Source organism: Nuphar pumila, chromosome 11 (assembly GCF_984573655.1).
Source record: "Nuphar pumila chromosome 11, dmNupPumi1.hap1.1, whole genome shotgun sequence".
In the NCBI taxonomy this organism is placed as follows: Eukaryota; Viridiplantae; Streptophyta; class Magnoliopsida; order Nymphaeales; family Nymphaeaceae; genus Nuphar; species Nuphar pumila.
This window is the reverse complement of record NC_143259.1, coordinates 15512956-15540294: the sequence shown is the minus strand read 5'-3', so window position 1 is coordinate 15540294 and position 27339 is coordinate 15512956. Positions and strand designations below refer to the sequence as shown.

The window sequence follows — 27339 nt, the reverse complement described above, 5'->3', positions numbered from 1 at the left end:
TTGCTTACGCATTTATTTAGCTCGATACGTAGTTTCCCACATTGAGCCTTGCTTTATGTCATTTACTTTGTCGTTACGCTATCATGTGCACAAGCTACTGCTTACATATTTATTTGACTGAGGTACGATTTCATACCTCGTGCATTGCTTACGCATTTATTTAGTTGAAGTACGATTTTGTACCTCATGCACTGCTTACGCATTTATTTAGCTCAATGTGTGGTTTCGCACATCGAGCATGGCTTTATGTCATTTACTTTGTCGTTGCACTATCATGTTCACAGGCTACTGCTTACGCATTTATTTGGCCAAGGTACGGTTTCGTACCTCGTGCACTGCTTACGCATTTATTTAGTCAATGTACAAAACCGTACCTTGTGCACTGCTTACGCATGTATTTAGCTCGATGTGTAGTTTCGCACATCGAGCCTTGCTTTATGTCATTTACTTTGCCGCCACGCTATCATGTGCACAGGCTACTGCTTACGCATTTATTTGGAAGAGGTATGGTTTCGTACCTCATGTATTGCTTACGCATTTATTTAGTCGGGGTACAATTTTGTACCTCTTGTACTTACGTATTTATTTAGCTTGATGTGCAGTTTCGCACATCGAGTCCTTTAAAGCAGTATCGCGAGACATGCGCAGTATGTTGATACTACGGTAATTGGATGAGAAATTCATGGTGATCTCGTAATGTGCAAATTGCACAATGATATAAAAGTGGTTTGAAATATCAGAACATGTCAAATTAAACTAAAATGGTTACATCATTTCTTTCATCACACAATTAAGTTGGGGTTTCTTTTTGAGAAACTGATACCCCTCTCATCGTAGTGGTATTATTAGACATGCACGGCATATTAATACTACGATGATTGGATGACAGGTTTATAATAACCTCGAAGTGTGCAAAATATACATTATTGAAATCACATAAATGGTGATGATCGCTTTTACAGGCAAGATGCTCGAGCTGGTTTGAAAGACCATAGCATGTAGAATGGGTCGTCAGTTAAAATAGAACCTGACGTACTCATTCGCCTCTTTGCTTTCGTCAACGAAGATGATAAGATGGTAAAAAAACTTCGATGGACAGGTTGTTAACAACCACCCCTCGAGCAAATGACTCGGTGTCCCCAGTTATCGAAGTTAGGGGATAGAGCTACCAAAAATTATCCTAAGTGGTAGTTTACATGGATTTCTGCAGAAGTTGGATACATCCCTTAAACAAGTGGCCTATGGAGAATTCTCTCTCGGTCATTGGTCGTCCCCTTGAAGCTGACTCAGCTAGTTGTTCGGGGTATCAAAATACATAGCATAACAAACCCCCGGGCAATCTCAGTTGTTTCTACGTTTCTCCTGTGTGTACCCTCAAGACAGCTAATATCGAAACAAAGTTATCGTGTTCACTTTACTTATGTTAAATTGTATATTACGTATGAAATAAAGCATGTGTTAGTTTTGTTCTAAATTGGTATACTTGCGCACCTACCAGTTTTTCATGAAACTGGCCCGTCTTATGGGTACAAGTGATTATTAGATCAGTACGACAAGCGATAGCACAATGACGTGATGGTATCAAGATGAGACTCTTTCCCTAACGCTTCGCTCCTGAGGACATTTTGTAACTTGGTATAAGGGTTCTTGAAATTTCACTTTTCGTATAAACTTCAAAACCTCATTTTGAATTTATTGGGTTTCAATGTATGTATGAAGTTATAAACCTGTTGTGTAAAGGAAAGGTTTCGCAAGTAATGCGCCCAAAATCCGTTGACTTGTTAATTAAAAAACATCATTTTCCGCTGAATTACTATTTAAAACTCTGATAAATGAATGATTACAATGCTTTCAAAATTTTCCTAAAAAGTTACAAGTCCGAGATTTTGGGGGTGTTACACTACCAGTTGGGTGACTTCTTCACCAAAGCTCTTCCTACTTGTTTTCTCTTTCTTCTTAGCAAACTTTCAGTTCTTTTCCCATAAAGTTTGAGGGGGAGTGTTTATATATATATATATATATATATATATATATATATATATATATATATATATATATATATATATTACCCGATAGGGGTATTTTGGTCTTTTCACTTGCATAGTAAGTTGTTTATTAGAAACAACTTATTTTTCTTTTCATTTTTCTTTATCTTTTTTTTTATTCTTTCTTTTTGAGAAGCATTGGAGACCCCACCATTGGAGTCGTTGGGGACCCCAACAGTCATAAATATGACCGTTGGGAGCTCCCCAACGACTCCAAGTGTGGGGAGCTCCCAATGGCTCCCCTCCTATTTTTCTTGTATATATATAGGGGTGTCCCCCCTTCATTTGTAAGTAGCTCTCTCTCTCTCTCATTCTCAATAATATTTATCTTTTTGCCTTTTGGCATTATCCTTTTGTGGATTTATGTGTGTGCACTTAAAGTGCTTGTTTAATCTCTTTGTTTCTTGTCTATTGTTGGACTTGTAAGTGTTCTACACTCTGCTTACTTCATTACAGTTTAACCATTCAAATATTTTTGCAATGTAGACATTGGATTGATATTGCACAATTGGGACTTCATTTTATCAAAAGGTACTACCGGACTAGATTAATGAAGCTCATTAACTTTATTGGTATGCTTACAAACTTCATTGTTTCCACTTCACATATATTGAATATTTGAATTTACTCAAGTTCTCCTTCATTTGTTAAATACCTGTTATTCACCATTAGTATATGTATTTTTAGGAGGATTTTGAAAAACTTTGGTTGGTTGGTTGGTTATTTGATTAGAGAAATAGTCAAATGTAGGTTAATACTTTTTTTACCAAAGAAAGTGAGTGTTTATTACTGTGCATTTGTTCTCACCCTAGTTTAGATTCCTGGCTCCACCCTTGGTTCAGAGTACAGGTTAAGAGTTGAGAAAGACCATGTTCAATTACATTGCCGTTCATTGATACAAAAACACAACAGAAAATCCAAATCCACTTTGTATAGAAATTCTAAAAAAATAGCAAAGTGCCACAAAAATGAAGAATTGAATATCTTTAGCAGAAAGACATAGCATAGTAAAATCACCTGTTTTAGAGCAGCAGCTTCCATGTCAGCAGCTGTGCAATCATGCCACAAATTGACAACGGAATCAGTCGAACCAGTAGCCAACATTTCTGTCTGCCTTCCAACAGCCAATCCAAAGATCTGTCAAATTAAACAGGATGAGCACTACCATGTAAATTACATTAAAAGACATCTTAAATGTTGTCGAAGTACTAGCAAATAATCATCATGATTTCAAGTCTTTCAACAAGGTATACATCAACCTGAGAAGGCACCGCAAGGATGCATGCATAGGCAATTTTCATTTTGAGGGGTGTAAATAAATAGCTCAAACTTCCAAACAAATCAACTCATCAAGTAAACTAGGATTCCTATCAATAGGAATTTGAGACTCGATTCTAACTGTGGCATACTTTTTCCATTGAGAAAAAGAAAATTTTCTGTTAAGGGTGTGTTTGTTTGTATGGGAGAATTAATCACCTAGATTGTGTCCTAGAAACTTTTTTCCCATGATTATTTTTCCTTGTGACATTTTTCTCCCTGTTTGGAAGGCAAATACAAAAAAGGTGGAAAATGAGTGTGAGTTTGCATGTGTGTGCGTGTGGGCACATGATTGCAACTTGGTAAAGTGAAAAAGTATTGTTAGGAAAACTACGTGTACCCATAAAATTTTATGATGTGAGTGTACAAGCAAATATAAACCTGGATCTAGATCCACATTCAAATTAACAGAAACAAGATAAAAGCTATGAAAACCCATTGGATCTGGAAGTGAAATAAGAAAAATAAGATGATCTCGTGTACCCATTGGAACTTGGAAGGTGAGAAACCAAGCAGAGGGAAAACAAGTTTGGAATATAAGAGAGGCATGTGAAGTTCAATAACCTGGGCATCATGGTTTTCATAAGTAGCAATACATTCGTTTGATTTAATTGTCCACAATTTCAATAATCCGTCATCACCTGAGAAAAAAACAACAAAACTGAAGATGCTGAAATTTTCAAAATCTGTACTTCTAACAAAGAGAACCATGTCCGCAAGAAAAAGATGCCAGATGCAAGGAATGCAGCTCATAAACACTGACATGTGGTAGCTTTGCATAGAACCATGATGTGTATTACTTGAAGAAAGTTATAATTACCACAAGAAACAAACTGAGCACCACGACTGAGAAATGAAGCTCGATATACACTAGAGGTGTGGCCTTCAAATGTCTTTAAGCAGGTGCCATCTGCTATAGCCCAGATCTTAATTGTACGGTCACCAGAAGCAGTCATAACACATTGATCTACAGGTGAAAATTCAACAGACCAAATTCCCCGCTTATGTCCTCTCAATACAACCACAGACACAAGATCAGGAAGCCTCCATATACAGGCAGTTCGATCCTGACAAAAGAAGACAATAAAGTTTGGAATGGTCAGAGAAAAAGACAACTTCCTAGGTGCTTCCAAAAGGATAACTTTCAAAGGCAAACCTGGGAACCACTGCAAACAAATGCATCATTTGGTGAGACTGCAAGAGTATTGATGTCTTTATCATGAGCTGCAACAAGGGCCTTGGCTTGCAAGTTAACAATATTACCAGCATCATCAGAAAAAGTATCCAAGCTCCACACCTTAATTGTACGATCCCTAGACAGAAAACAAACATAGCCTTCAAAATTAGCTGAAGCACTCCAATAAAAAATGAAAAAGACCATAGAAAAATGCACAGATCTCCCTCAAGATAACCATTAGCACAAAACAAATGATTACATGGCTTCATAAAGGCCTCATGCCACTACTTGTACTTTGATTTAAACTCATCTGACAGCCACTACCAACTAGAACAGACACCTATCAGAACTACCACTCAGACAACAAATCATTACTTTAGTTGCATTAATGCCTCCAGTCAAGCAACGATTATGGTATCTATATCGACATTATAGCCCCAAATAAGAACATTCAGATGCTAGAAGTGGATCCATCTTGCCCAAGTCAGCAAAACTAGATTGAAGAACCATACACTTCGGGTGCTTTTGATGCCCAATGGGGAAGTTCCGCCTATGGAACATTCCCCCGTTTTTAAGTGGGGTCCATGCACTAAATCAAATGCAGGAGAAACTTCTCCCAACTTTTGTGCTTTTTTTTGGAGGGGGGGTCTCCCCCAAAAAAGGGGAAAAAGTAGCGTGGGGAACCACAACTTTTCCCGTTGGGAGAAGTCCCCCCCCCCACCCAAGCAGAACTGCCCCCATGGGCATCAAACGCAGCCTTAGTGATTAAGGAATCCTGAACTCGTGCACCAGAGAGCAGCTAACATCCCCTTATCCTCCATAAAATCTATGAATGCGCTTCTTTTGATATATAAATTATTTTTTGTTTCTTTTTCTCCAGATTATTGTCACTTGTCCATCATCAAACCGACCAATGAGTATGTGACTAAAGGACTTCCAGGATCATTTCCTCCGCCTTTTAGCATGGGCCCTGATTCAATCCCATCGCCGAAATTGCAAAAATAACTACATTACTGCTATCCTTACCTACGCTACACTAGGAAAGGCATGAAACAATGGAAAATATGCAATAAAATAATTCACAAATTAAAGAAAAATATCAAGAGTTTCAATCAACCAACTTTCAATAAAACTCACATAACAAGTATTTATAAGCAAATAACAAAACCCTAATCCTATGACGAATATTGGATAATATCTGAATACGAAAAAATTTGAAAGTCCAATAGAAACCCAAGTTATGAACTACATATCCAATGGATCTAGGATCTATCATCTTTTATTCTTCTTCTTTTTTTGGACATTTGCAACTCGACATTATTGGAATATGCTTCAGCGCCGATTCCATGGGTGCATTTCGGATCATGATGATGTTAAAGATACAAGCTAGAAGGATATCAAATCACCACCACGAGTTAAGGATTCTGGACCCACTTTGAATATGGAATCTCATATGAAGGCAACTGAGAGCGACAGATGTTTTTATTGCAACAGAAACAAGCACCTTGCAGCACAATGTCTGATTATCCTAAGCAGGTCAAATTAACAAAGCATGAGGAGCATGAAAAATTGGACGCAAAAAAGGGTGAAGATGAAGAGCATGAAGAAGAAACAATTATGTTTTATATAGATGGCTTATTGTGTGAACTTATGCTTGGTGGGGACAATGCCAATTCCTATGATTCATTGAGACAAATTCCTCCCAACTCGAGATGATGCACTTGTGTAATCGGAGTTGGAGCTGCAAAGATCGAAAGAAGAAGAAGAAGAAAGGATGATAGAGTTGGCATATCCAAGATCAATTCGAATCTGTAGTTCGTAATTTGTTTTTGTTTTTTTGGGATTATTTCATTGTTCTATTTTACCCAAGATCCTTCTTACGATTAGGGTTTTATTATTTCTTTATAAATACTTGTTAAGTGAGTTTTGTTGAGGGTTAGTTGATTGAAATTTATGGTATTTTTTCAATTTATAAATTATTTTATTGTCTATTTTCCATTATTCCTTGCTTTCCGTAGCATAGCATAGGTAGTAGTGGTAATATAGATTTTTTTACGATCTCGACAATGGGATTACATCAGTTCCCCATCCCATGCAAATACAAAAGAAATAATCTCATTATTTCCATAGTCACAACAAAATATCGTGATATTATCACTATAGCATTAAAAAACGATTTTATAGATAAAATATTGTGATATTTTGAAAATATCAAGAGTTTTAATTTATCACAATAATATCAAGAAAATCTCAAAAAATTATATTTATGTTTTATAGCTTCCTTGCTTAACATATATATTCTTATTTATATTTATATTCATGTTTTATTGCTTCTTTGCTTAACATGTATTTGTTCTTATTTTTTCAACTTTTAAAATTTTATTTTCAGAGACTTTTTCGATATTTATCAAGAAAATGATATTATCCCAAGATTTTTCCTCCCCAAGATACAATTGAGGCCGATATTTCTGACTACATATATTCCCAAGAAACAAGGATAAATAATCAAACCCCTAGGGGTCTGATTATTTATCCTGGATTTGAGCTTCCAAGATAGTCGTCGACTATATCTGACTATTTACCCTGGATTTTCACTTTCAAGATAAATAGTTCTTGACCAATTATAATGGCCTTCTTGCGCATAAAAGTGATTTTTTTTCCATTTGCCCAAGATGTTTACAGGTCTTGGAACAATTTCATCCAAAAACTATCAAATCCAATCCTTATTTCATATCCCTACTAGCCCAAACTCAATGTCAGGTGAACCCACTACCTTGGCATTACAATAACTTCACACTTTAAAGAAGGGAAGACTATGTTTGAGACAGCTCTATCTCATTAAGTGATGCATATTGATGAGACCACATTCACTGTCATCATCAACGCTGACAATGGAAAAGATGACGAACTGACATTTTATTGTTTGCTCTTTTGTTTTCTTTGGTGCAAGAAGAATAGTAGCTTATTTTTCCTTCCCTTCTAGAGATTGAACTCGAACCAATCACTACCAATAAGATTACTTGCCTTTGTTAACCCTCAGTCAAGTAGGACAGTACGTTTAGCTACCTAACTATACGCTATTCTTTTGTGATAATAATTCATTATGTTGCCAAGGAGGATATATTTCATCAGGACACATAGAGCATAGACTGCTAACAATCAGTAGCACAGTTTTTGGACCAAATGTCTCCCTAGAACTTCACCTTTTGGCTTCTTCATGAAGTCATTTAAGTTATCTTCAGCAAATTCTCTTCCTCGCAAACAAGTTTGTGTAGATGTGTTACTGTAAATAATATAGTTTCCAATATTTACTTTTGTTTGTTTCTCAAAGATATTCTTCCCGTTTACTCCCTTTTGTTTTAGTCATCTAGTAGCATTTACAACTTTAATCCCTCTTTTCCTATGGTAGTATGCTATGTCACACAGACTCGGCTCCAAGGTCGATGCACCCGCGTCGACACGCACCGACACGGGTGCGGCTCGGACTCGGTCAACCCAACCCTGGGTGCGGTCAATGCACCCAGGGTCATTTTGGTATATTTTTTGGATTTTTTTTTAAATTTTCTGGGCTACAGAATTTAAAAAAAAAATCTTGGGGGGGGGGGCTGCACAGTGGACTGTGCACACAGCACAGTCACAGACTGTGACTGTGCTGTGTCTTTGCACCTTTTTTTTAAATATATATATATATAGCCGAGTCCCCGTGTCCAAAAATTTTAAAATCGCGCCACACCCGCACCCATGTGACATAGGTATTATGGTGTCTATGATCTTAATGTGCCCTACTCTTGAAGCAATGCCCATGACATCTAGTCTACATGTCCTCTATTATGCTCACCCATTTCAACAAAGATGAGAAAAATGTGTCACTGCCAATATAACGCCATTTTTTTTAAAAGAGACCAAATGATAATTTTAAACTTTCAAAAAAATGAATAATCAGACTTATGCAATAATACTCAATGGAGACAATGAAAGGCGGGGGGAAAGGATCTGATATTCATGTCCCCAAACAAACCAGCACCAAAGATTGCACTCAAAATTTTGGTGCTTACTTGCTACCAGTAACAACAAAGTTCTTCTTCTTCTTTGAAAAAGCAACAGCTGCAACAGCTGCCAGATGTCCCTTAGCCATACCTATGCAGCATCTTGTTTCTGTGTCCCATATTCTTACCTATAAATGGCAGGTGATAGTGAGAAAAGTTGAAATAGTTGAAAATCTTTCAAAACAACATTGTTGCCAAGGTCTTAGTTCAAGTCTACAAAGAAGAATGCAAGACACTCGATAGAGAAATTTAACAGGTCAATATTACTTGAAACAAAATGAAGTTGGTGCAAGAAGATGAAAAGAATTTACATAACACCAGATGAAACTTGAGGATAGCTATTAATAGCCTAAAATATTAGAGACCTACACTGTTGTCCTTGCTCCCAGATGCCAGAAGAATCCTGCCAGAAGTTAAAACGCATGAGTCAAGACACAGGATGATATCTGTGTGACCTTCCAAGACATAAGAACAAGTTCTCGAAGCAAGGTCAAACACTCGCACCTGCAAGTGTATTAAAACTTCAAAGTAAGAATCCAGAAACCAAGAAGACAATAAAATAACATTCTTTCTTTCTTGCCAACAATGTTTTTCTGAAAAATGTAAAAACAAGCTTCCAGATCACGCTCCAAAATCAAAACAAACACCAAAGGACAGTAACCCAGAACAAAACCTATTATGTGTATGCAATATGCATACATGTCTCAAGAGTTTAGGTCCAGAAAAACAAGCAAAAGACAAGCACAAAAGAAACAGGTGAATATTACAATATCTATTAAAATAATGGCAGCATTCAGTGTACTCTATCATTCTGACAGATTCATAGGGCAGCAGAGACAGTAACCTGCCCAACATTTGTAGCTACAGCAAGATATCGCTCTTTGTCACCCAAGAACTTCAGATCTGAAATTTCCTCATTAGACCCTACGAGCCTTCTCCTCAAACTTAACTGAAACATACGTCCAGCATCTTGCACTGGGCTGTAGAATAGAAATTGCTCATCAAATGTAACACAGAGCAATCCCTGTTCCTTGGCCAGTACAACAGCCGATATGAAGCCCCTTTGAGAATCCTCATCTGAAACAATGGAAGCATCAGAGGACTTTTGCTCAAATAGGCACTCTGTGCTGCAATAACCAAAAAATGGAAACAGTTAAGTAATACAATACTACATCAGAAGAGCAAGCAAATAGCAATAAGGGGATAACTTAATATATTTCATTCATCTTGCTTAACAGGGAATATGCACCCCAAGATCAAAGATGGACTGTATGCCAAGAAGTTCACCTTTCAGAACTCCATATACGCACTATGCCACGGTCTCCAACAGTTAAAAAGCAAATTGGAGGAGAGCTGCTGTTCTTTTTCCCAATAATTGGCAGCTGGATTTGACCTAAACATGTAGCCAAGACAGATTCAGAAGGAATCACGCATACAGCTTCCAGTACTTCATATGTTGTTATAGTCTTCTCGAAGTTATAGTTGCGCAGATTCCATAAATTCACAACCTGTAACAAATTTTTCCATGTCATTACAATCAATCAGATTGCCAAAAAAGAAGCAATTTTACAAGTGGGTGTAAACACAATCTGTCAAACAGGACTTCCCCAATGACCATGTGCTGGAAGGTTAGGCTGGTTTTTTATGTATTATTTTAATGCTAACAAGTTCCTCAAATTCTTTTGCCTATGCCATAGTGTTGCTTCCAATAATAGACACAACCCAGGGCATTTAACCAATTTTAAAATATTCAAATTAGATTTACTGTTTGCATTTTAAGAATGCAACTGTTAGAGAATACATATTAGATTTGCCAGTTGTACAAAACTCTTTCTTTTTGGCCTTCTTAGCAGAACTTTGTATAGCTTTGACATTTTTTATACTTTGCAAGAGGCATTTATGCCCATAGGAAAATTTTCATATCCTTATTTGAATGAGCGTCTCAATGAATTAAAAGTGAAGTTACTGCTCTATCTCTTCCTCTTCTTCTTCTCCCTAACCAATCTGACATCCCTTGCAACTTTTCATCTTTTTTTCTACTTACCTTTTAGAAATATTGATTCTCAGATTCTAAGAGCAACACCTATCAAATATACATTCTTCACAGTATGATTTCCACAACACAATCTCCATGAAAGGTTGCAGATATAACTGTCTCAGTACACACACACAGAGAGTAATAACAGTATTATATGGAAGCACCAAAATTATGTAAGAAACCTATGCTCCAACAAATCATATTACAAATGAAAATAATCAAAGCATCCACCTTTCTTCATAAGTAACATGATAAACCATTTTGTTTTTCCCCAGTTTAGTTTTCCTGTCAACCATAAGGGCACGGTTGGAAGTGAGAAACATACTCATAGGAAGAGAAATTTTTGCCTATGAGAAGTTTTGATATGATAATTTTTCTAAAATAAAAAATTTTCACTCGTTTGTGTGAATGAAGAGGAGGAGGAGGAGGGGAGAGAGAGGGGTGTGGCTGAGAAGAGAAGAAGAGGGAGGAGAGGGTGAGGAGGAAGGAGAAGGGACTTGATGCTGTGGAAGAGGGCGGCCAGTTGCCTGACTGTGTATCTGCAGTGATGGGACTGCGGGTCGCAGGCGTTTTCTGGCAGCTTCCTGGTGTATCCGCTTGGCTGAGCTCCTAGTCCGGATGGAAATCAGCCTCGAAGATGACCGTTGTCAGGGTTAGAAGATGGATGATCAAAGTGAGGGCAGTGATCAAACAGCGAAAAGCGGGCTTTTCTGCCGAAATTCTGGTTGTGCCTTCAATTGGGAAAAATTCTGGAGAAGGGCAAGGATAGGGTTTTCGATTGTGTGATAGGTGCAGATGGTGATCTCCAGCAGGCCGGGCTGGGCCCGGCGGGCTGCAGTGGCAGTCGGTGAACTTGAGGAGGCGGTGGTGGGTGGTGGGTGGTGGTGGTGATGGTGAGATGGGTGGTGGGTATCACGAAATACAAAATCTTTTACAATAGAAGCCACTTGTGGGCTGCTACAAACACTCAAAGAGTGTATACACACAAAATACCACTTATAGGTCAATAGCCAAACATACATTCACTGTTACAAGAGAGCAAAAACAGTTAAAAACAATCTCAATGTATTTCAGAAATATGCTTAGAAAAGCATACATAACAAAGAGGGGGAGACCCCTTTAAATAGGCTAACATGGGTTGTTCCAACTAGCTGTTGGATCAGCCCAACGGCTATAATTATAGCCGTTGGTACCACTCCAACAGCTAGTTGGACTGGCCCAACAGCTGTGTTACAAAATGACAACAAGAAAAAGACAAAAGAATATAAAAGACCAGTCAGCCCCTAGAGGGATGACACCTATTACATATGAGAAATGATTGAAATATCCCTGATGGGTATTTCAGTCTACAACCAGAAACAGGAAAATATAAAAGACTAGTCAGCCCCTAGAGGGCTGACACCTATTACATATGTGAAATGACTGGGTATTTCAGTCTACAACCAAAAGCAGAAAAATAAAAATATATATCTTTACATATATACATATATATGATACAAATCATATATATATTATATTCATAAGTTAACAGTGGAGAGTGAACCTCACCATTTTCTCTTGGTAGGAAACATTCCTCCACCTCCCCCTGGAGGAATGTTTCATATCAAAAAGTGTACTTTTTAAAAAAACTCTCAGAGAAAAAGCCTCTCTTGTTTGGAAGGGGCGGAAAAACGGTACGGATTTTCCATCTCGTATCACTTTTCCTACATCTTTCTCACTTCCAAACGTGCCCTAAGTAATTTTTTTATTCTACAAGTTCTATTTCTGCATTCTTTTCCTATTTAAAGTAAATTAAGAGTCAAGGTCATAATCCTTTATGCGCTTCCCTGCTGTCTCCCAAACTCTACTCCTTCCTTTCAACATTCTTTGTCAAATCTATTATCACCCCTCCGTACTGATGTTGTCTCATGTCTCCTCACAACATGCCCACATGATCTTGACTGCCATTTCCTAGAAGTGTTATTTATTGGTGCTACACACAAGCATCTCTAGTATTATCATTCCTTATCCTGTCCTTCCTCATTTCTTTAGATATCCATTTTATTCTATGCATTTCATTTTCTTTCCATTTCTTTGTTACCCAACACTCAGCACCACAAATGGTACTACTATAAAACATCACTTCGAATAAAATTGTTACCTATTCATCATACAACTCTACTAGTTTGTCTTCATTTCATGCATGTGGTACTAATCCTACTTGTGGTGTCTTCATCAGAATCTATTTTATTGATTCACATAGTGCCTATAGTAACTTCTATCTCAACTAAAACATCTTCCCCACTAGCCATCTCACTAAACACGCTCGATTTATGTTATGTTTTAAATTGTTTAAATCAACAAGCTTTTAAATTTTTATGCTCAATCCAGTGCCTATAAATGAATATACACCCGAACCAAAAGGATTTCCTCCTAAAAACAAGTCGCATCGTTGTGAACACTAACAGGTAGAATGGGACTCTATTTCAACGTTTTCAAAATTGCACCTGCCATCACATCGTTTGGCCAACGATTCAAGTGAATTGGCCAATACCGATTCTCAACTGAATCAAAATGAATCAATCAACTTTTAACCAACAGCTGACACACATCATAAAAATATTAAAAAAATATTGTCTTGCTTTTTTTATTTAGCTGAAAAATATCCGAATCGGGTCAGTTGCAAACTGATACAATACGAATCGGTCGATTCAGGCCAATTCGCAATGATACTGACAGCATTGCTCTATTTCGCTTGATCACTACTCCTATAGGAGAAAGCAATGCCTTCTATAGTTGCTTCAAGAAGTATGGAACCTGACCCATATTTCTGTACAGATGATGCAAGTAGTCATAATTTACTTTAATGGAATTCTTTTGATCAGGAGTTCAAAGTATGGTCATTGGAAGAGGAAGTCAAATCTTTATTTGAATTTTTATATTCTCCTCATCAAAATCGAAGGCCTGCATCAGTTTACTGTTGATGATTGTTAACTATGCACAAAAAAAGAATTCATAAAACAAAGTAACCAACAATATCATGAATAACTGCACCTAGTCTTATAACTTTTGCTTGCAGTGATTGGTCTCAATTATATCTCAACAAGGGAAAATCTTGTGATGCTAAGGATTTTTCTTAGAATCAAGGAAAATTTTCAAGGAAATATTCATCAAAAAGTAAAAAAAAAAGAACATATAAAGAACCAGAAGAATAAGCTTTAGTAATTACCTTTTTCAAAAAAATGTGCATATAAAAAATCAAATATTTTTGAAATACAAAATTGAAAATAATGAGGGGAAACCATGTTTAGAATATAAAAAATAAGAAAACTAAAATTTATGATAAGATTGTGATATTATCATGACAACATTGTGAAATTATCATGGTATTAGTGTTCACTTTTGTTTTTTACTTTTCCATATTTTGAACATTTTTCCTACAATGTTGTGATATTTACAAAATGCGACTTTTGGATGTGGATACATACAACACTTATTAAGAACCTAATAGGAAAACTTTTTTGTTTTTGAGAAGTAAAGGTGATTCATTAATTTAGGAAGTGGCAAGATATTCCAGAAATAGGACAACTAATTAATTGAAAATTCATCTGGGTCCAAATAGGAATGACACTGGTATACATGTGACTCCTCCATATTAGACGAGTTGTTGAACACATTTTCAACCAAACTCGGTACCCGGTAAATGGATGTGTCAAGTAGAATTTCCCCATGTTTGTTTTGTGTGCATGCTTAAGAGATTGTACAATTGAACATTAAAAGGAAATGGATCTTCCATATAAGTATTACACAAATAAACTTTGACACTAACCAAATTATACATTAGCATCAGAAAATCATTATGAAAAAAAATTAGAAAGATTGCTCGAAAAATTTATAAAAGATCACATGCATCACATTCCAAGAAAGCACAAACAACTGGACCAGTATCCATACATGATGCCACATCAATTCTTCCATCTATCAAAAGCAGCACAATTAAATTAAGAAGTGGTTAATGAAGTAAATAATGGCACCAAGAGAAAGTTAAGTTCTGAAAATACAACACTGAAACAAACACTATTAGCGATTCATGAAGAACTGGAAGCAAAAAGATACAATTCATACATGATTTTCTAATTTTCTATGCCGTTTCAAGGAAAAAATAAATAAATGAATGGCCAAAAAGGAAAATATTCCCTTGCTATGACCACTAAAATCATTACAGATCTCAAAAATTATGCTGATGAAAATAGCTTTCTCTTTTTTCCCTTTTTTCATTTCTTTATGTAAATTCAAGTTGAGGATTATCCCTGGGTGAGGTTCATGCCCAAGATCCCTCAGTTAAGGTAGTGCAATTCAGCCCAATCCCAACTAAAAGCACGATAATAGGGAAGGCACAGAATCTATTCAAAACATGATATTTCAATAATTCAATATAAGTCGATCAACCAATTTCTAGTCAAGAGCAAAGATGCATACACAATCTCTAGCAGCACTAAGCAAGGCCCACCCATTCTCAGATACAGCCAACGAAGTAACCGTTGAAAAGTGTTTTCGCAGTACAGCAGCACACTTCTTAGTCACAAGATCCCAAACCCGAACAGCCCCATCATCACTTCCAGAGAAAAGCTGAATCAAGCATCATAATTAACCAAGTCATCATCCACATAAAATATAGCAATAATCATTTTCAAGTCAATAATATCTGAAACTTCTAACTTCCTAGCAAATGAACTTTAAGTAGCAAAAGTGACAGTGTTTAGGCCCTCTTCATACACGCTTTTTCATCAACAAGTAGGGCTGGAAAACGAAGCAAGCAGCTCGTGGCTCGGCTTGGTTCGGCTTGCCACAAACTCGTTCATGTTTGGTTCGTGTAGTTGGCGAGCCGAGCCACGACCATAAACGAGACAAGCACAAAAAAAGAGTGATCGGCTTGGCTCATGTAAGCTCGTAAAAATATAACATCTAGTTTTAAAATGCAATGCAAATCACAAAAAGCAATTTTATACAGCTGTTTAGTGCATATAGCATGTGAAAGAGAGGTCTGGGGTTCAAATCCCATTGTTGGCAACTTCAAATTTTATACAATTTTTTTTATGCAAGCCAGCTCATGGTTCGGCTCAGGTGACTCAGGCTTGGTTGAAGCTCAGGCTCGGCTCATCTAAATATGAGCACGAGCTGAGCCCGAGTTGGGCTAAATGGTAAATGTGCCGAGCTCGAACAAGCTGGGCTCGGCTCATTTACCAGCCCTATGACAAAGTGATGAAAAAGATTAAAAATTTCAAGAAATTATACAACTACACTCACAATGACACACACACACTTAAGAATATAGAAAGATAAAAAGAATTAAAAGAATCCAGCCCTTGGGACTCAGTTCAGCTGTGGACAGATTACTTGCTCTGTATTATCCAACCCAGGTCAAATTAATAAGCCACAGATAAAATCTATTGCTTCTAGAATCTAGACAGACTGAGAAAAAAATTTGTTTGCAAAGGACCAAAGCAAATTGCCAATTGACAGAGCCAACAAATAAAAAAATCACAGGTAGCATTTTTTTTCTTTTTTTAGGAAATACACAGGTAGAAATTCAAGAAATTAATCTAAACTATGATCTAAGATGGAACATGCATAACCTCCAATACTCGGTACAAGTTGCTAATATGAACGAACTAGGAAAGTGAGCAAGCGGGACATAGATAAGTTACAGCTTCAGGCTTTCAATCGCTGACCAGAGATGACAAAAAGGGTGATGCTCTTATATCAGATCTACACTCTACAGACTATTAAAAAAAAGTGCAACAAGTCCCCGACATAATGCTCTGGAACTGATTAATAACTGATAGCATTTATAATGTTAGATGAAGTTACACTTTACAAGAGACTGCTAGACAAACTCATTTAACATGAGTAGAAGGTTCATGTTCAGCACAGAAAGCAAGGGTCTGTGATGATGCTTTTGGTGCAAAATATTTACAAAAGCTTTTTATATCATACTGATGGAAGATGCCTCCGTGGACATCAGACAAATCATATTTTGAAGATTCAAACTTGATAAATATCTTCAAACAAATGCACATCAAAATGACCCCTAAACAACGTATATATTTGTCATTCTTTAATACCTCCAAAACCAACCATTCAAATTCAAGGCGTGTTTTGCAACCTATATCGCATTATCTACAAGTATGGCATCTAAGCAACCTCCATGTTTTGATCAGTGTTCTCTAACAACATCTTCCAGAGAAAACATACAACCAAACTACACATACACCACAAAGATACTGCAGCAAAACCTTACAACCATACCAATAGGCGATTTGTATCTGGATGAAACAAGACAGTCCTCACAACTCCTTCATGCCCTTGAAAGTAATGTGTACAGTAACCACCTTCTACATCCCAAACATAAACTTTCCTGTCTTCTGCTGTAGCAACCATTCCCCCAGAAGAGTCACAAGCAATATTCATCACAGGGCCATCATGAGCCTGAAACAAATCAACAACGTAGGCATAAATTAAAGGGATTCACAAAGTTTTTTTTTATAGTGAAAGGAAGAAGAGATACACATATTTAAAAAAAACGTATTTAAATAATCACCAGCAGCACGGTTCAACAACCAGTGTTAAACCACTTCATTAATGTATCGCCAGTTCTAATAAAATATACAACATAAAAAGCATTCAAATTCAACCAGATAAATAAATAAATTCACATGAACAAGCAACTAACTTAGCCACCACCACACATTATCATCTAAGTGTGCTTTGAAGTTTTAGAACATTCAGCAAGGTTTTCCTTCTCTTTTAAAAGATAAACAAGTCTTCTGAATCAAAATTCAAATTCTGTGCAAAAAAAGTGGACTCTAGAGGCAGGCAACACAAGAAAACATTATCATGTCTGAGAAGTCATTGCATAAAATATGAATAACTGGCTTTTCCATGTCTATTTTCCATCCATCTCTACACACTCAAAAGGAATGATATAATTGTGATTTCTTGTAAATAGTGTACTGTACAATAGGTCTTAAAATGAGTTGCCGACAATTGACTAATCGGCTTTCATTCTATGTTTTGTGCATGGTCCTCTGCATGTTCATGTGGGTGCACATAATGCCAATCCTAGAGTATTTGCATTTTTTAGTGACACATTTCTACATCCATTTCTGTGTTGTGTATGTCTGATTGCAGCACTTTTGAAACTAAAGTATCATCCTTTAAAAAATCAGATTGAAAGCTATCTAGTCAAATGTGAGACTAACTGACGCCCAATCAACTGAAGATCACGATGACAAGTTGACCAATTGCCTCAAGTAGCAGTCTAACGGTCTGAAAGGGTTCATTTTTTTGGGGTACGAACTCCGCCACCACTAGATTTTTTTTCTCTGCAGATCGTTCTATTTTATTGTTCTTTTTTACAACTATTAACTTTCACGCCCCAAATCTTTTCTCCTTGCTGCAGACCAATAAGATTATTTTTCCGTCCAAATCTCATTAGATAAAACAAATCCTATGAAGGTAATTGTTGATTGCGTCCTAGTTACTAGATATTTCAATGGTAAAAGGTTGAGTCAGATATCCCACGGACACAAACATATTCAATCACATTAGGTAAAGCTTTTGAGATCCATAAACGGTTGGATTGTGTTTTATGCTTTTACGTCTGAATCTGAATCCAATTAGCATATGGACCTGATTGCATGTAATCTCTCTCCCCCCTTCTAGCATAGTAATAAGTCATGTTCTTCCTCCCTGCTAACATATAAATAACCATGCTTAACAACATACATGTAAGGTTAGATCTAGCATTTGGTAGACCGCACCACCCTATGGTTATTTGGTAGATTGCACCACACTATGGTATCGCGGTTGAGAACCAGAACCGATTTTCTCAAACGTATAAGAGAGTAATTGGTAGATTCTAGCCAGTTTTATCTCCTAACTGTCCCAGACGGTTTCAAAAGCGACAATTGAGAGTGTTGGCTTAATATGAACGTATAGGTCTCTATAACTTCGTGGAGAAAAAATGATTAGTTGAGGGATTTTGATGTTCAAACACGTTTCAGCACTCGATTTTTTCGTCTAGATTTCCATGAGCCAAAATCCAGAAATATATTTCCAAAATCCACCGGAAATTCCAACAGGTTTCATGCAACAATTCTACTGTATCAAATCAATATCACCTTCTCCTCCCACATCCCTAAACAAAACAGCCATTTCGCAAGCGAAGATCGAAAACAGGGAATTCGAGGGAACGGAGGGCGTTACCTTCCACGAGCGCACGCACTTGAAGGAGGAAAGATCCCAAACCCTAATCTGGCGGCTGTGGGATGCCGAGAAGAGGAGGCGTCCGTCGGGGCTGAGGGCGAGGGCGGTGACCCTCCCGGAGTCACCGTCGAGCGTGGCCCTGACGGAGGATTCGAGGGCATCGACGATCTTGACATCGTTGTCGCAGGCGCAGGCGAGGAAGGAGGCGTCGGAGGAGACGACGAAGGGGCCGCCCGTGTAGAACCTCTGAAAGGCTGCGCTGCTCCTGTAGTTCTTCTTGTAGCTCGACGCGTTCGCCATCACTCCTTATTGTTCTTCTTCTTCTTCCTCCTATCTCTCTGCTACTCCGGTTGCTCTGCAGCAAGAAGAGAAGGGCGGCAACTCAGCGGGAAGGTTTAAGAAGGGCTTTCGCAGGGAAGATGTGACGGGTCGAGTCGGGTCGGGTCGGGTCGGGTCGAAATTGGTAATACTATACGCCTGGGTTGGCCAACTGAAAGTGGTGTTGAAAAGCTGCGTCTCACGGATACTCGTGTCTACGGATGTAAACGGTTCAGATTCAGATCCGATGTAGCCAATATTTGGATGTGGGCTAAACGAATTTGAATTTGAATTCGGATTTGGATTTGTATGGTGAAAAAGCTCATACTTGATTTGCTTTTTAAAATTTAAATGGATTCGGATGTTCATCCAATTCAGATATATGTTGGATTTGATAGCAAAAAATCAAGACCATATTGGTATGATTTTGGGTTGCCAAATGCAACTAAACAGAATCAAATTTGGTTGGATATTAGATAAAATCCTATTGATTGAAATTCCTAATTGTGTCCATTTATATACTATGAAAAATTACCCAAGAATTGTCCATCCCGTGTGTTTGTGGCATGTTTTTTGTTTTAGGTCATACGTTAAAATGAGTTAAAGTACGAGCCACATCGTGGCTGATCTCAGAACCGTACACGTGGAGTCCAATTCGGGTGCAATATTGTTGCACAAATATTTGTGCATTAAGCACCTGATTGCCCTCCGTGAACCTAGGGATGGCAATGGACCCGGGCGGGGGACAGGGTCTCCACCCCCGCCCCGTCTCAAGATTAGAACCCCCATCCCTGCACGGTGATGGATTTTAACCTCCACCTCCGCCTTCATCCCGGCTTCATGTCCTCCATCCCCCATTCAAACGGGGATGAGGTGAGGTGAGGTGAGGTGAGGTGGGGCGAGGCCCCATTTTCCCGTAGTCTATTGCCATCCTTTAGAAGGACCGGGGATGGGGTGGGGCGGGGAAAAGTGTAAGTCCTTCCCCGCCATCATCCACGAACGGGGATGGATTTTAACCTTCGTTCCCTCCTCCATCCCCGTTGAGCCCCCACAACTGACCGCTTTGTCTCCAAGATGGAGGGTGATCATATGCGTAATGAACAAATATTTATGCACCTGATATTTTCAGGTGCACAAGGGCTCAAGTGAAAACGCCTCAATACTGATTATAGTTGCAGCGTGTAATAGCAAAAAAGGGTGTTTGAACTCTATTGTGCCACATCTCTCAAGTGAATGGTTCTGCCACCAGATCGATTATGGAAAAAATTGAGGAGCCACTGAAGTAGCCGGGGAACAAATACGCCAATAGAGGGGTGAGATTTACTAATGTGACTTTGTCCTGGCCGATGAAAGTGCCAATATCCAAACTAGATATAATGAGGTATGGTTGAATCCTAAATTGAGTTTTATATTGTGAATACTAGACCCAAAACGTCAGGCAAGATAAGTTCAATTTTAACATGAGAACTATAAGAAATATATAAATTGCGGAAGCGCACTTTGTGCGGGCTGAAACATGTGTTGTTACGCTCAGAATCGTCAAGAAGGTTTTCATTTGTCAACCCACTTAAATTATAGTAATTCTTTTTAGATTCAGAGAATTGAAAAACTTTTTTTCTGTATGTATATTATACATTTGCAACGCACTGTACTTATAATTATGTAAGGGGTTCAAGCTTGGGACACATTTCTGGAAAAAAAAACCCTTTCACCCGAGACATATTTCTTGGTATTTATGAGACTATCTTATTGTCTGATTATTTTATATTTAATCTTCTTATAATTTAACTGTTAAATGTACGAACAATTGTACCCTTTGGGAGAAAGTGAATGTTGAAATGGTCTTCCAACGGTCATCTTATGATAGGGATGGCAGTGGATCGGGGGACAACGGGGCCCTGCCCTGCCTCGTCCCGTTTGGACTGGGGATGAAGGGCATGAAACGGGGATAGAGGCGGGGATGGACTTACGCTTTCTCCTGCCCCGCCCCATCCCCATTTCAATCCCCGCCTTTCCCCACCCCGCCCCATCCCATCCCATCCCCAATCCTTTAAGGAATGACTATAGACTGAGGCAAAACGGAGCCCTGACCCGCCTCACCCCTGTTTGGATCGGGGATGGAGGTGGGGTGAAGGTTAAAATCCATCCCTGTGCGGTGATGAAGGTTCAGATTTTGAAATGAGGCGGAGGTGAAGACCTTGCCCCCCGCCCCGGTCCACTGTCATCCCTATCTTATGACCACATGACCTTACATCTCCTACTTAGCCATAAGGGATATCTTGTGTTTCTATTCTTGTTCTCAACCAAAACCTTGCATACACACTTTCTGAGTGATGTTTTATTCACTTAATCTATTTGAACTTATTCATTCACCATTTAGACATACCTAAGTCTCATCTGACTCACATGTCTAGTGAAAACATCTTCAATAACTGCATTGGTTAGAGGATTTACTACCATGTCACTTGAAAGAATATAGTTCATAGATATTTCATTTTTCATAAGCATATCATGAATATTTAATTTCAATTTACTCACTTTTAGAGCTATCAGCTCCTGCTTGTATCAGTCTTATAGCAACTTTGTTGTCACAATAAAATTGAACATGATCTTTTTGAATATTTAATTTTAACTCATTTATGAAGCGATTTATCTACACCAAAAGTGGTTGTCATGTTACACGCAATATATTCAGTTTTTGAGTATGTTGTGCCACATACCTTTGTTTTTTTCATGACCATGCAATTGCCCCACCTCCTAACATAAATATATAATTAGAGGTGAACTTTATTTTATCTCTATCACCAGCAAAGTCAGCATCTGAATAACCTGAAAGCTTTATATTATCTAACTGATAGAATAGCTTGAGTTTCTTAGTTTCTTTTAGATATCAAAAAATGATTTTTATTGCTTATCAATAAGAGAGCCCAGGATTACTTTGATATCTACTCACTAGACTTACAACAAAACCTAAATCAAGTATATTGCAAAGCATTACATACATCATGCTACTAATTGCATATTCAACTTTTCTTGTTCATCTTTTGGACAATCATTCTTATTTAGTTTTAAACTTTTTATTACAGGAGTACCATTTATCATGGTACTTTTCATTTTAAATTTCTTTAAAATGTAGTCAAAATATTTTTCTTAACTTAGACATAGCAATTTTGATTTTTTATTTCTTTGTATTTTAATTCTAAGGATATTTATAGCTTCGCCTATATCCTTTATTTAAAATTGAGAACTTAACCATGATTTAGTTATATTTATCACATTTATGTCATTTTCTGTAATTAATATATCATAAATAGAGAGAGATAACACAATAAACTTATTCTCACTATTCTTGACATATATACAGTAGTCCGCTATGTGCCTTATAACCCAAATTGGTTATAGCATTATAAAAAGTCAAATATCATTGTCTTGGTGACTGCTTAAATCCATACAAGGACTTACTCAACTTGTATACTTTATCACCTTGACCTTTAATTTCAAAATCTTATTATTGTTGCATGAAAATAAGTTCATTTAGTTCATCATTTAAGAAGGTTGTTTTTATATCCATTTGATATAGGCCAAGATCAAAATAAACTGTCAATGCCAAAATAATATGAATATATGATCATTTGACCACAAGAGAATAAGTTTCTTTGTAATCAATCCCTTCTCATTGAAAATATCATTTTACTACTAATCTTGTCTTGAATTTATCAATAGTTTTATATTCCTTGAGTTTTTTCTTGACAATCCACTTACTACCAATTGCCCTATATCCATTAAGCAATGTGGTTAATTCTTAAACTCCATTATTTTCAATGGAGTCCAACTGATCTTTCATTGCTTCCTTTCATAGTTCAGATCTATTAAAAATAATTGCATCTTCAAAACTCAAGTTGTCAAGAGTTTCATCCAAGTTTATGGAATAACATAATTCTTCATTCAAAAATGTATAATAATTATTCAAATAAGATGAAGGAGTTCTTGTTATTTTCTGTCCAATTACTAGTTGTGAAGTTTGTTCGTTATTTACACTTGGATCGTTATGCTCTAACTCTTGAGTAGGCACCCCACAATTATTTATGATATCCAGAAAGGACACCATTATCTTCATGATCAAAATTACTTTATCTGGTTTTCAAGAATTCTACCCCTTGCTTTCTATAAATCCTTTCTCAGGATTATATAAATGATATCTCTTTGATCCCTTTGAGTATCCTATGAAAATGCATTTGATAGTCTTGCTATCTAACTTGTCCCTCATCTGACTAAGAATCAACACATGTTCAGGTGACCCCCACTTTCGTAAATGACTCAAGTTTGGCTTTTTGTCAGTCCATAACTCAAGAAGTGTAAGCTCTACAACCTTAGAAAAAACCTTATTTAGAATATACATAGCCGTGCATATTGCTTCTGTCCAATTTTTTTTGGCAAGATTTGCATGTGCCAACATAAATCTTGTCATATCCATTAGAGTTATATTCATTATTTCTGCTATATCATCTTTTTAGGTGTATAAGGCATAATTGTATGACGAGTTATGTTATTATCATTGAAGAAGGTCTTAAACTCATCAGAGTTATATTCATCTCTTCTATCAGATTTAATAATTTAGATTTTCCTTCCTAATAATCCTTCACCTTTATGTTTATATGCCTTAAACTTTTCTAAAGCTTCAGATTTCTTAGAAATTAGGTAAATATATTCATACCTTTAGTAGTCATCTATGAATGTGCAGAAATATGATTTTTTTTCATGTATTTCTATCGTTAAGGGTCCACATATATTTGTGTATACTAAAACTAGTAAGTTGCATGGCTTACTATCCTTAGGAAATGGTTGTCTAGTCATTTTACATGATATGTATGGTTTACATCTTTCAAAATTTATATTTTTAAGATAAGGTAGTAATCTCATATGAATTATTCTTTTCATTTTATTGACATTTACATGTTCCAACTTTAAGTGCCATAAATATATATTAACATTAAATGCACAATCAATATAACCAGAAACATTCATTGCATTATTTATATAATGAGTTACATTTAAACGAAAGAGACCATGGCTAGCATTATAGCAACTCATGATCTTCACTTTTTCATCTTTCCCAATAGCGACCATGTCACCCCAGAAACAAAATTTGAAGCCCTTTTTAGCAAAGTCTTCTACTACTAAATTATTCTTTCTTATGAAAGGTACATAAAGTATATTTGTCAGTAGAAGACTAGTCTATTATATTTAGAGCCTGTAGGTCTATATTTCGACCATATCATTGTAGGTGTTATTTCTTATATACACCTTGTGATCTCTAGGCTTCAACTTCTTCATCTCCACAAGTCTTTTATTTGACTTAGTCACATGTCGCATCGCCCCTGAATCAATCCACTATCCTGGGAGATCCCCATCTGTGATTAATTATTCAGACACAGTGCATACTATTTCACGCTTTCCAGTTACTTGTTTTCCTGGATTCTCTTTCTTGGTTCTATTTGAATAATTTTTCTTGAAATGCTCAACTTATCCATAAGAAAAACATACCCCTTTGGTTGCAGTTTTTAGTTTGTATTGAACGCTTCTTGTTGAATTTATTCTTCTTAAATTTCTTGAAGAATGTGCCCTTAGGCTTGAACCTATGGAAGGTTGTTGGGAATGATTCTTAGGTATTTATGATTTCTCCTTTTTTGTCTTTTGACACGTGCACTTGCTCAAGAACCAATTGCAGAGGAAGCTCGGTTAGAGAGACATTTCTAGCTCAATCTCATGGCAATTGGCATCATCTTCTAAGTTGGAGGAAGGTTGTTTAGTATGGTGGAGATTTACATTTGCTTAGGAATATCATTTTTCGCTATGACTAAGTCCTTAGCCATTATACGATTCACATGATCGACTATATTGTCCAACTCTTTCATCCTGCATGAGTTATATTGTTGTAGAAAAAGTTGAATGTATATTTCGAAAGTCATATCATGCTTTAATCATTTTTTTCATGGTGTCAAGGTCTTCAAGTACTCAGATGAGGTCATCTTGCATGAATGTTAGAAGAGTTGCTCAAGCAAGTTGATCGTCCTTGATAAATTTATTATAAACTTTCTTCTCTTCTTCACTAGATTTATCAATTAGTAAAGGTTTCAAATTATTCAATACATGTAGGGTCTTGTCATGTGTTAATAAGTACTTTATCATCATCCTCCACATTCCAGAATTAGTTTCATTGAATTTTTCAATTTTAGATAACTTAGCCATGACTATTCGGTTCACCATTATCCTAATTATAAAAAAAATATTAAATGTAACTAATTTCAATTATTCCAAACTAGTTTAACATGCAACAGAGTCTTTAAATGTGCAAAAAATACACAAAAATGTTAAATTTTAAGCACTTAATGACAAAAATAAGTATTAGGTGGTTTTCAGAAACTCAAGACCACCTTTCTGCAATTGTAGAAAACAAAAGAAGAGGTTTTGTTTTAGCAAAACTACAAAAACCTATTTCTATAACTTTTTGAGTTAAACAAAAAGTTTTGACTCTCTTTCTGTAATTTTAAAAAAGATCATTAGCCCTTTATATAAATATTCAGTAGAGCAAAATGTTGTATGAAATTATCTGAGTTTATCAGAAAAGCAGAACCACTTTTCTGTAATTTTGAAAAAGTAGAAGTCTCTTTAAGCAAAAAAACAAAGCAAAAACCTCAAATTTAAACTTTCAGAGTTAAACATAAAGTTTTAACCCACTTTTTGTAAATTCAGAAAATAGAAAATCTATTTATGCAAAAAACGATAAGTAGAGACTTATTTCAGAAAAATCTATAATTGAGTCTCTTTCTAGAATTTTCAAAAAACAAACCCTTTGTGTAGAATTTAGAGGGGATCATTAATGAAATTAACAAGAATTATTGGGCTTAAACACTTTTTTTAAAGAAAATAAAAATCAAAAGAAGAGGGTTCTCGACCCTTTTCTTCCAAACCCTAACATCTGTCCCCTTCTCAGAGAACTGTCGTCGTCATCGCCTACGATTTTCTGGCAATGACTTGCCAGAAAGGACGAGTCACATGTACGACAACAGAGCATCCACGTACATGGCAATGATTCGTCAGAGCGTCCCTATGCCTCTGAGCATCCTTCATTTGCCTCTGTCGCTATGGATTTTCTGGTGATAACCTGACAGAGTGGAAGAGTCAACCTATCCGGTTAAGGTGTGTTTGATCTCAACGTCAGCTTGGTGTTTCTGGGCAAAAAAAAATCAAGTCGTATGTGACCCATTTGAATTTTCTAGCTTGAGGAGCACTATTCGACTGGTGAAGGTGGATGACTACCGAAACCCCTCCTTTTGAGAGGTAATCCTTTGTTTTTTTTTTGTCTCAATGACCCAACCCTCACCTCTGTGCTGTTGCAGGTGATCTCTGACGAGAGTGTTTTGGGTGGATGCCTCTCCGACGGGAGTGCTTTGAGTGAATGCCTCTTCCTTCTCCAACCGAAAAAGAAACACAGAGAAGGAGCCACTAAATTTTTTTTTTTTTTATTTGGGTTTCGACGAGGGGTGAGATATTTGGTCGGTGGCTGCACAACGAAGATCAAAGGTACACAATGCCCTCTACTTCGTTTCCTCAGAGAGAGAGAGAGAGAGAGAGAGAGAGAGAGAGAGAGCAAAGGGTTTCCATCTGCAACCTGAGATTGAAATAGAGAGAGGGAGGTGCTAACCTTCTTTTTTTTGAAAAACTAGTGAGAAGGGTGGCCCATCTCTCTTACTGTTCCCTTTCATAGTGGGAAAGGAATTGAGCCCTTCCAGCGGGCCGATGCCCCTTTTGGTAGGCCGATCACTTAGCGGTGAACCCCAAAGGCATCAGTCGACAGCTCTCTGAAGCCCTCTATTTATGAAAACTATTACACCGATAAACTAGTTTTCCCAAACAGTGATTTATGATCACTGTTTGATAATGCAAAACATAAAATGTCGACAAACCTTATTTTTTTTTTTTCATTTCAATTATTTGTTTGTCTTTTTTGGGTGATGCACAAGATTCCAACTGAGGTGCATACGTTCACCGAGAAGGATCCATCGCCCAGAATCGCTAGGAAGGTCCTCGCTTTCCAACCCTCTTAAACTATAATGATTTTCTTTATATTCAGAGAACTGAAAAACTGTT

The 27339-nt window shown here is 36.9% G+C and overlaps 1 protein-coding gene across 2 annotated transcripts in view; it reads right to left on the bottom strand.

Moving 5' to 3' along the window:
* The window catches only part of TOZ (Transducin family protein / WD-40 repeat family protein), a 60964-nt gene extending 41732 nt beyond the window's left edge, over window positions 1-19232 (bottom strand). For both annotated transcript variants that reach the window (XM_089980668.1, XM_089980669.1), the window contains exons 1-11: window positions 18871-19232; window positions 16912-17091; window positions 15082-15231; window positions 9873-10093; window positions 9430-9712; window positions 8955-9089; window positions 8595-8713; window positions 4519-4675; window positions 4183-4429; window positions 3927-4003; window positions 3063-3182 (exon numbers count right to left, since the gene is read on the bottom strand). In XM_089980668.1, coding sequence (XP_089836794.1) covers window positions 3063-3182; window positions 3927-4003; window positions 4183-4429; window positions 4519-4675; window positions 8595-8713; window positions 8955-9089; window positions 9430-9712; window positions 9873-10093; window positions 15082-15231; window positions 16912-17091; window positions 18871-19170 — 1989 coding nt within the window. In that variant the 5' untranslated portion in view covers window positions 19171-19232. The remainder of the gene's footprint in view (window positions 1-3062; window positions 3183-3926; window positions 4004-4182; window positions 4430-4518; window positions 4676-8594; window positions 8714-8954; window positions 9090-9429; window positions 9713-9872; window positions 10094-15081; window positions 15232-16911; window positions 17092-18870) is intronic.
* Between the last annotated feature and the right edge of the window lie 8107 nt (window positions 19233-27339).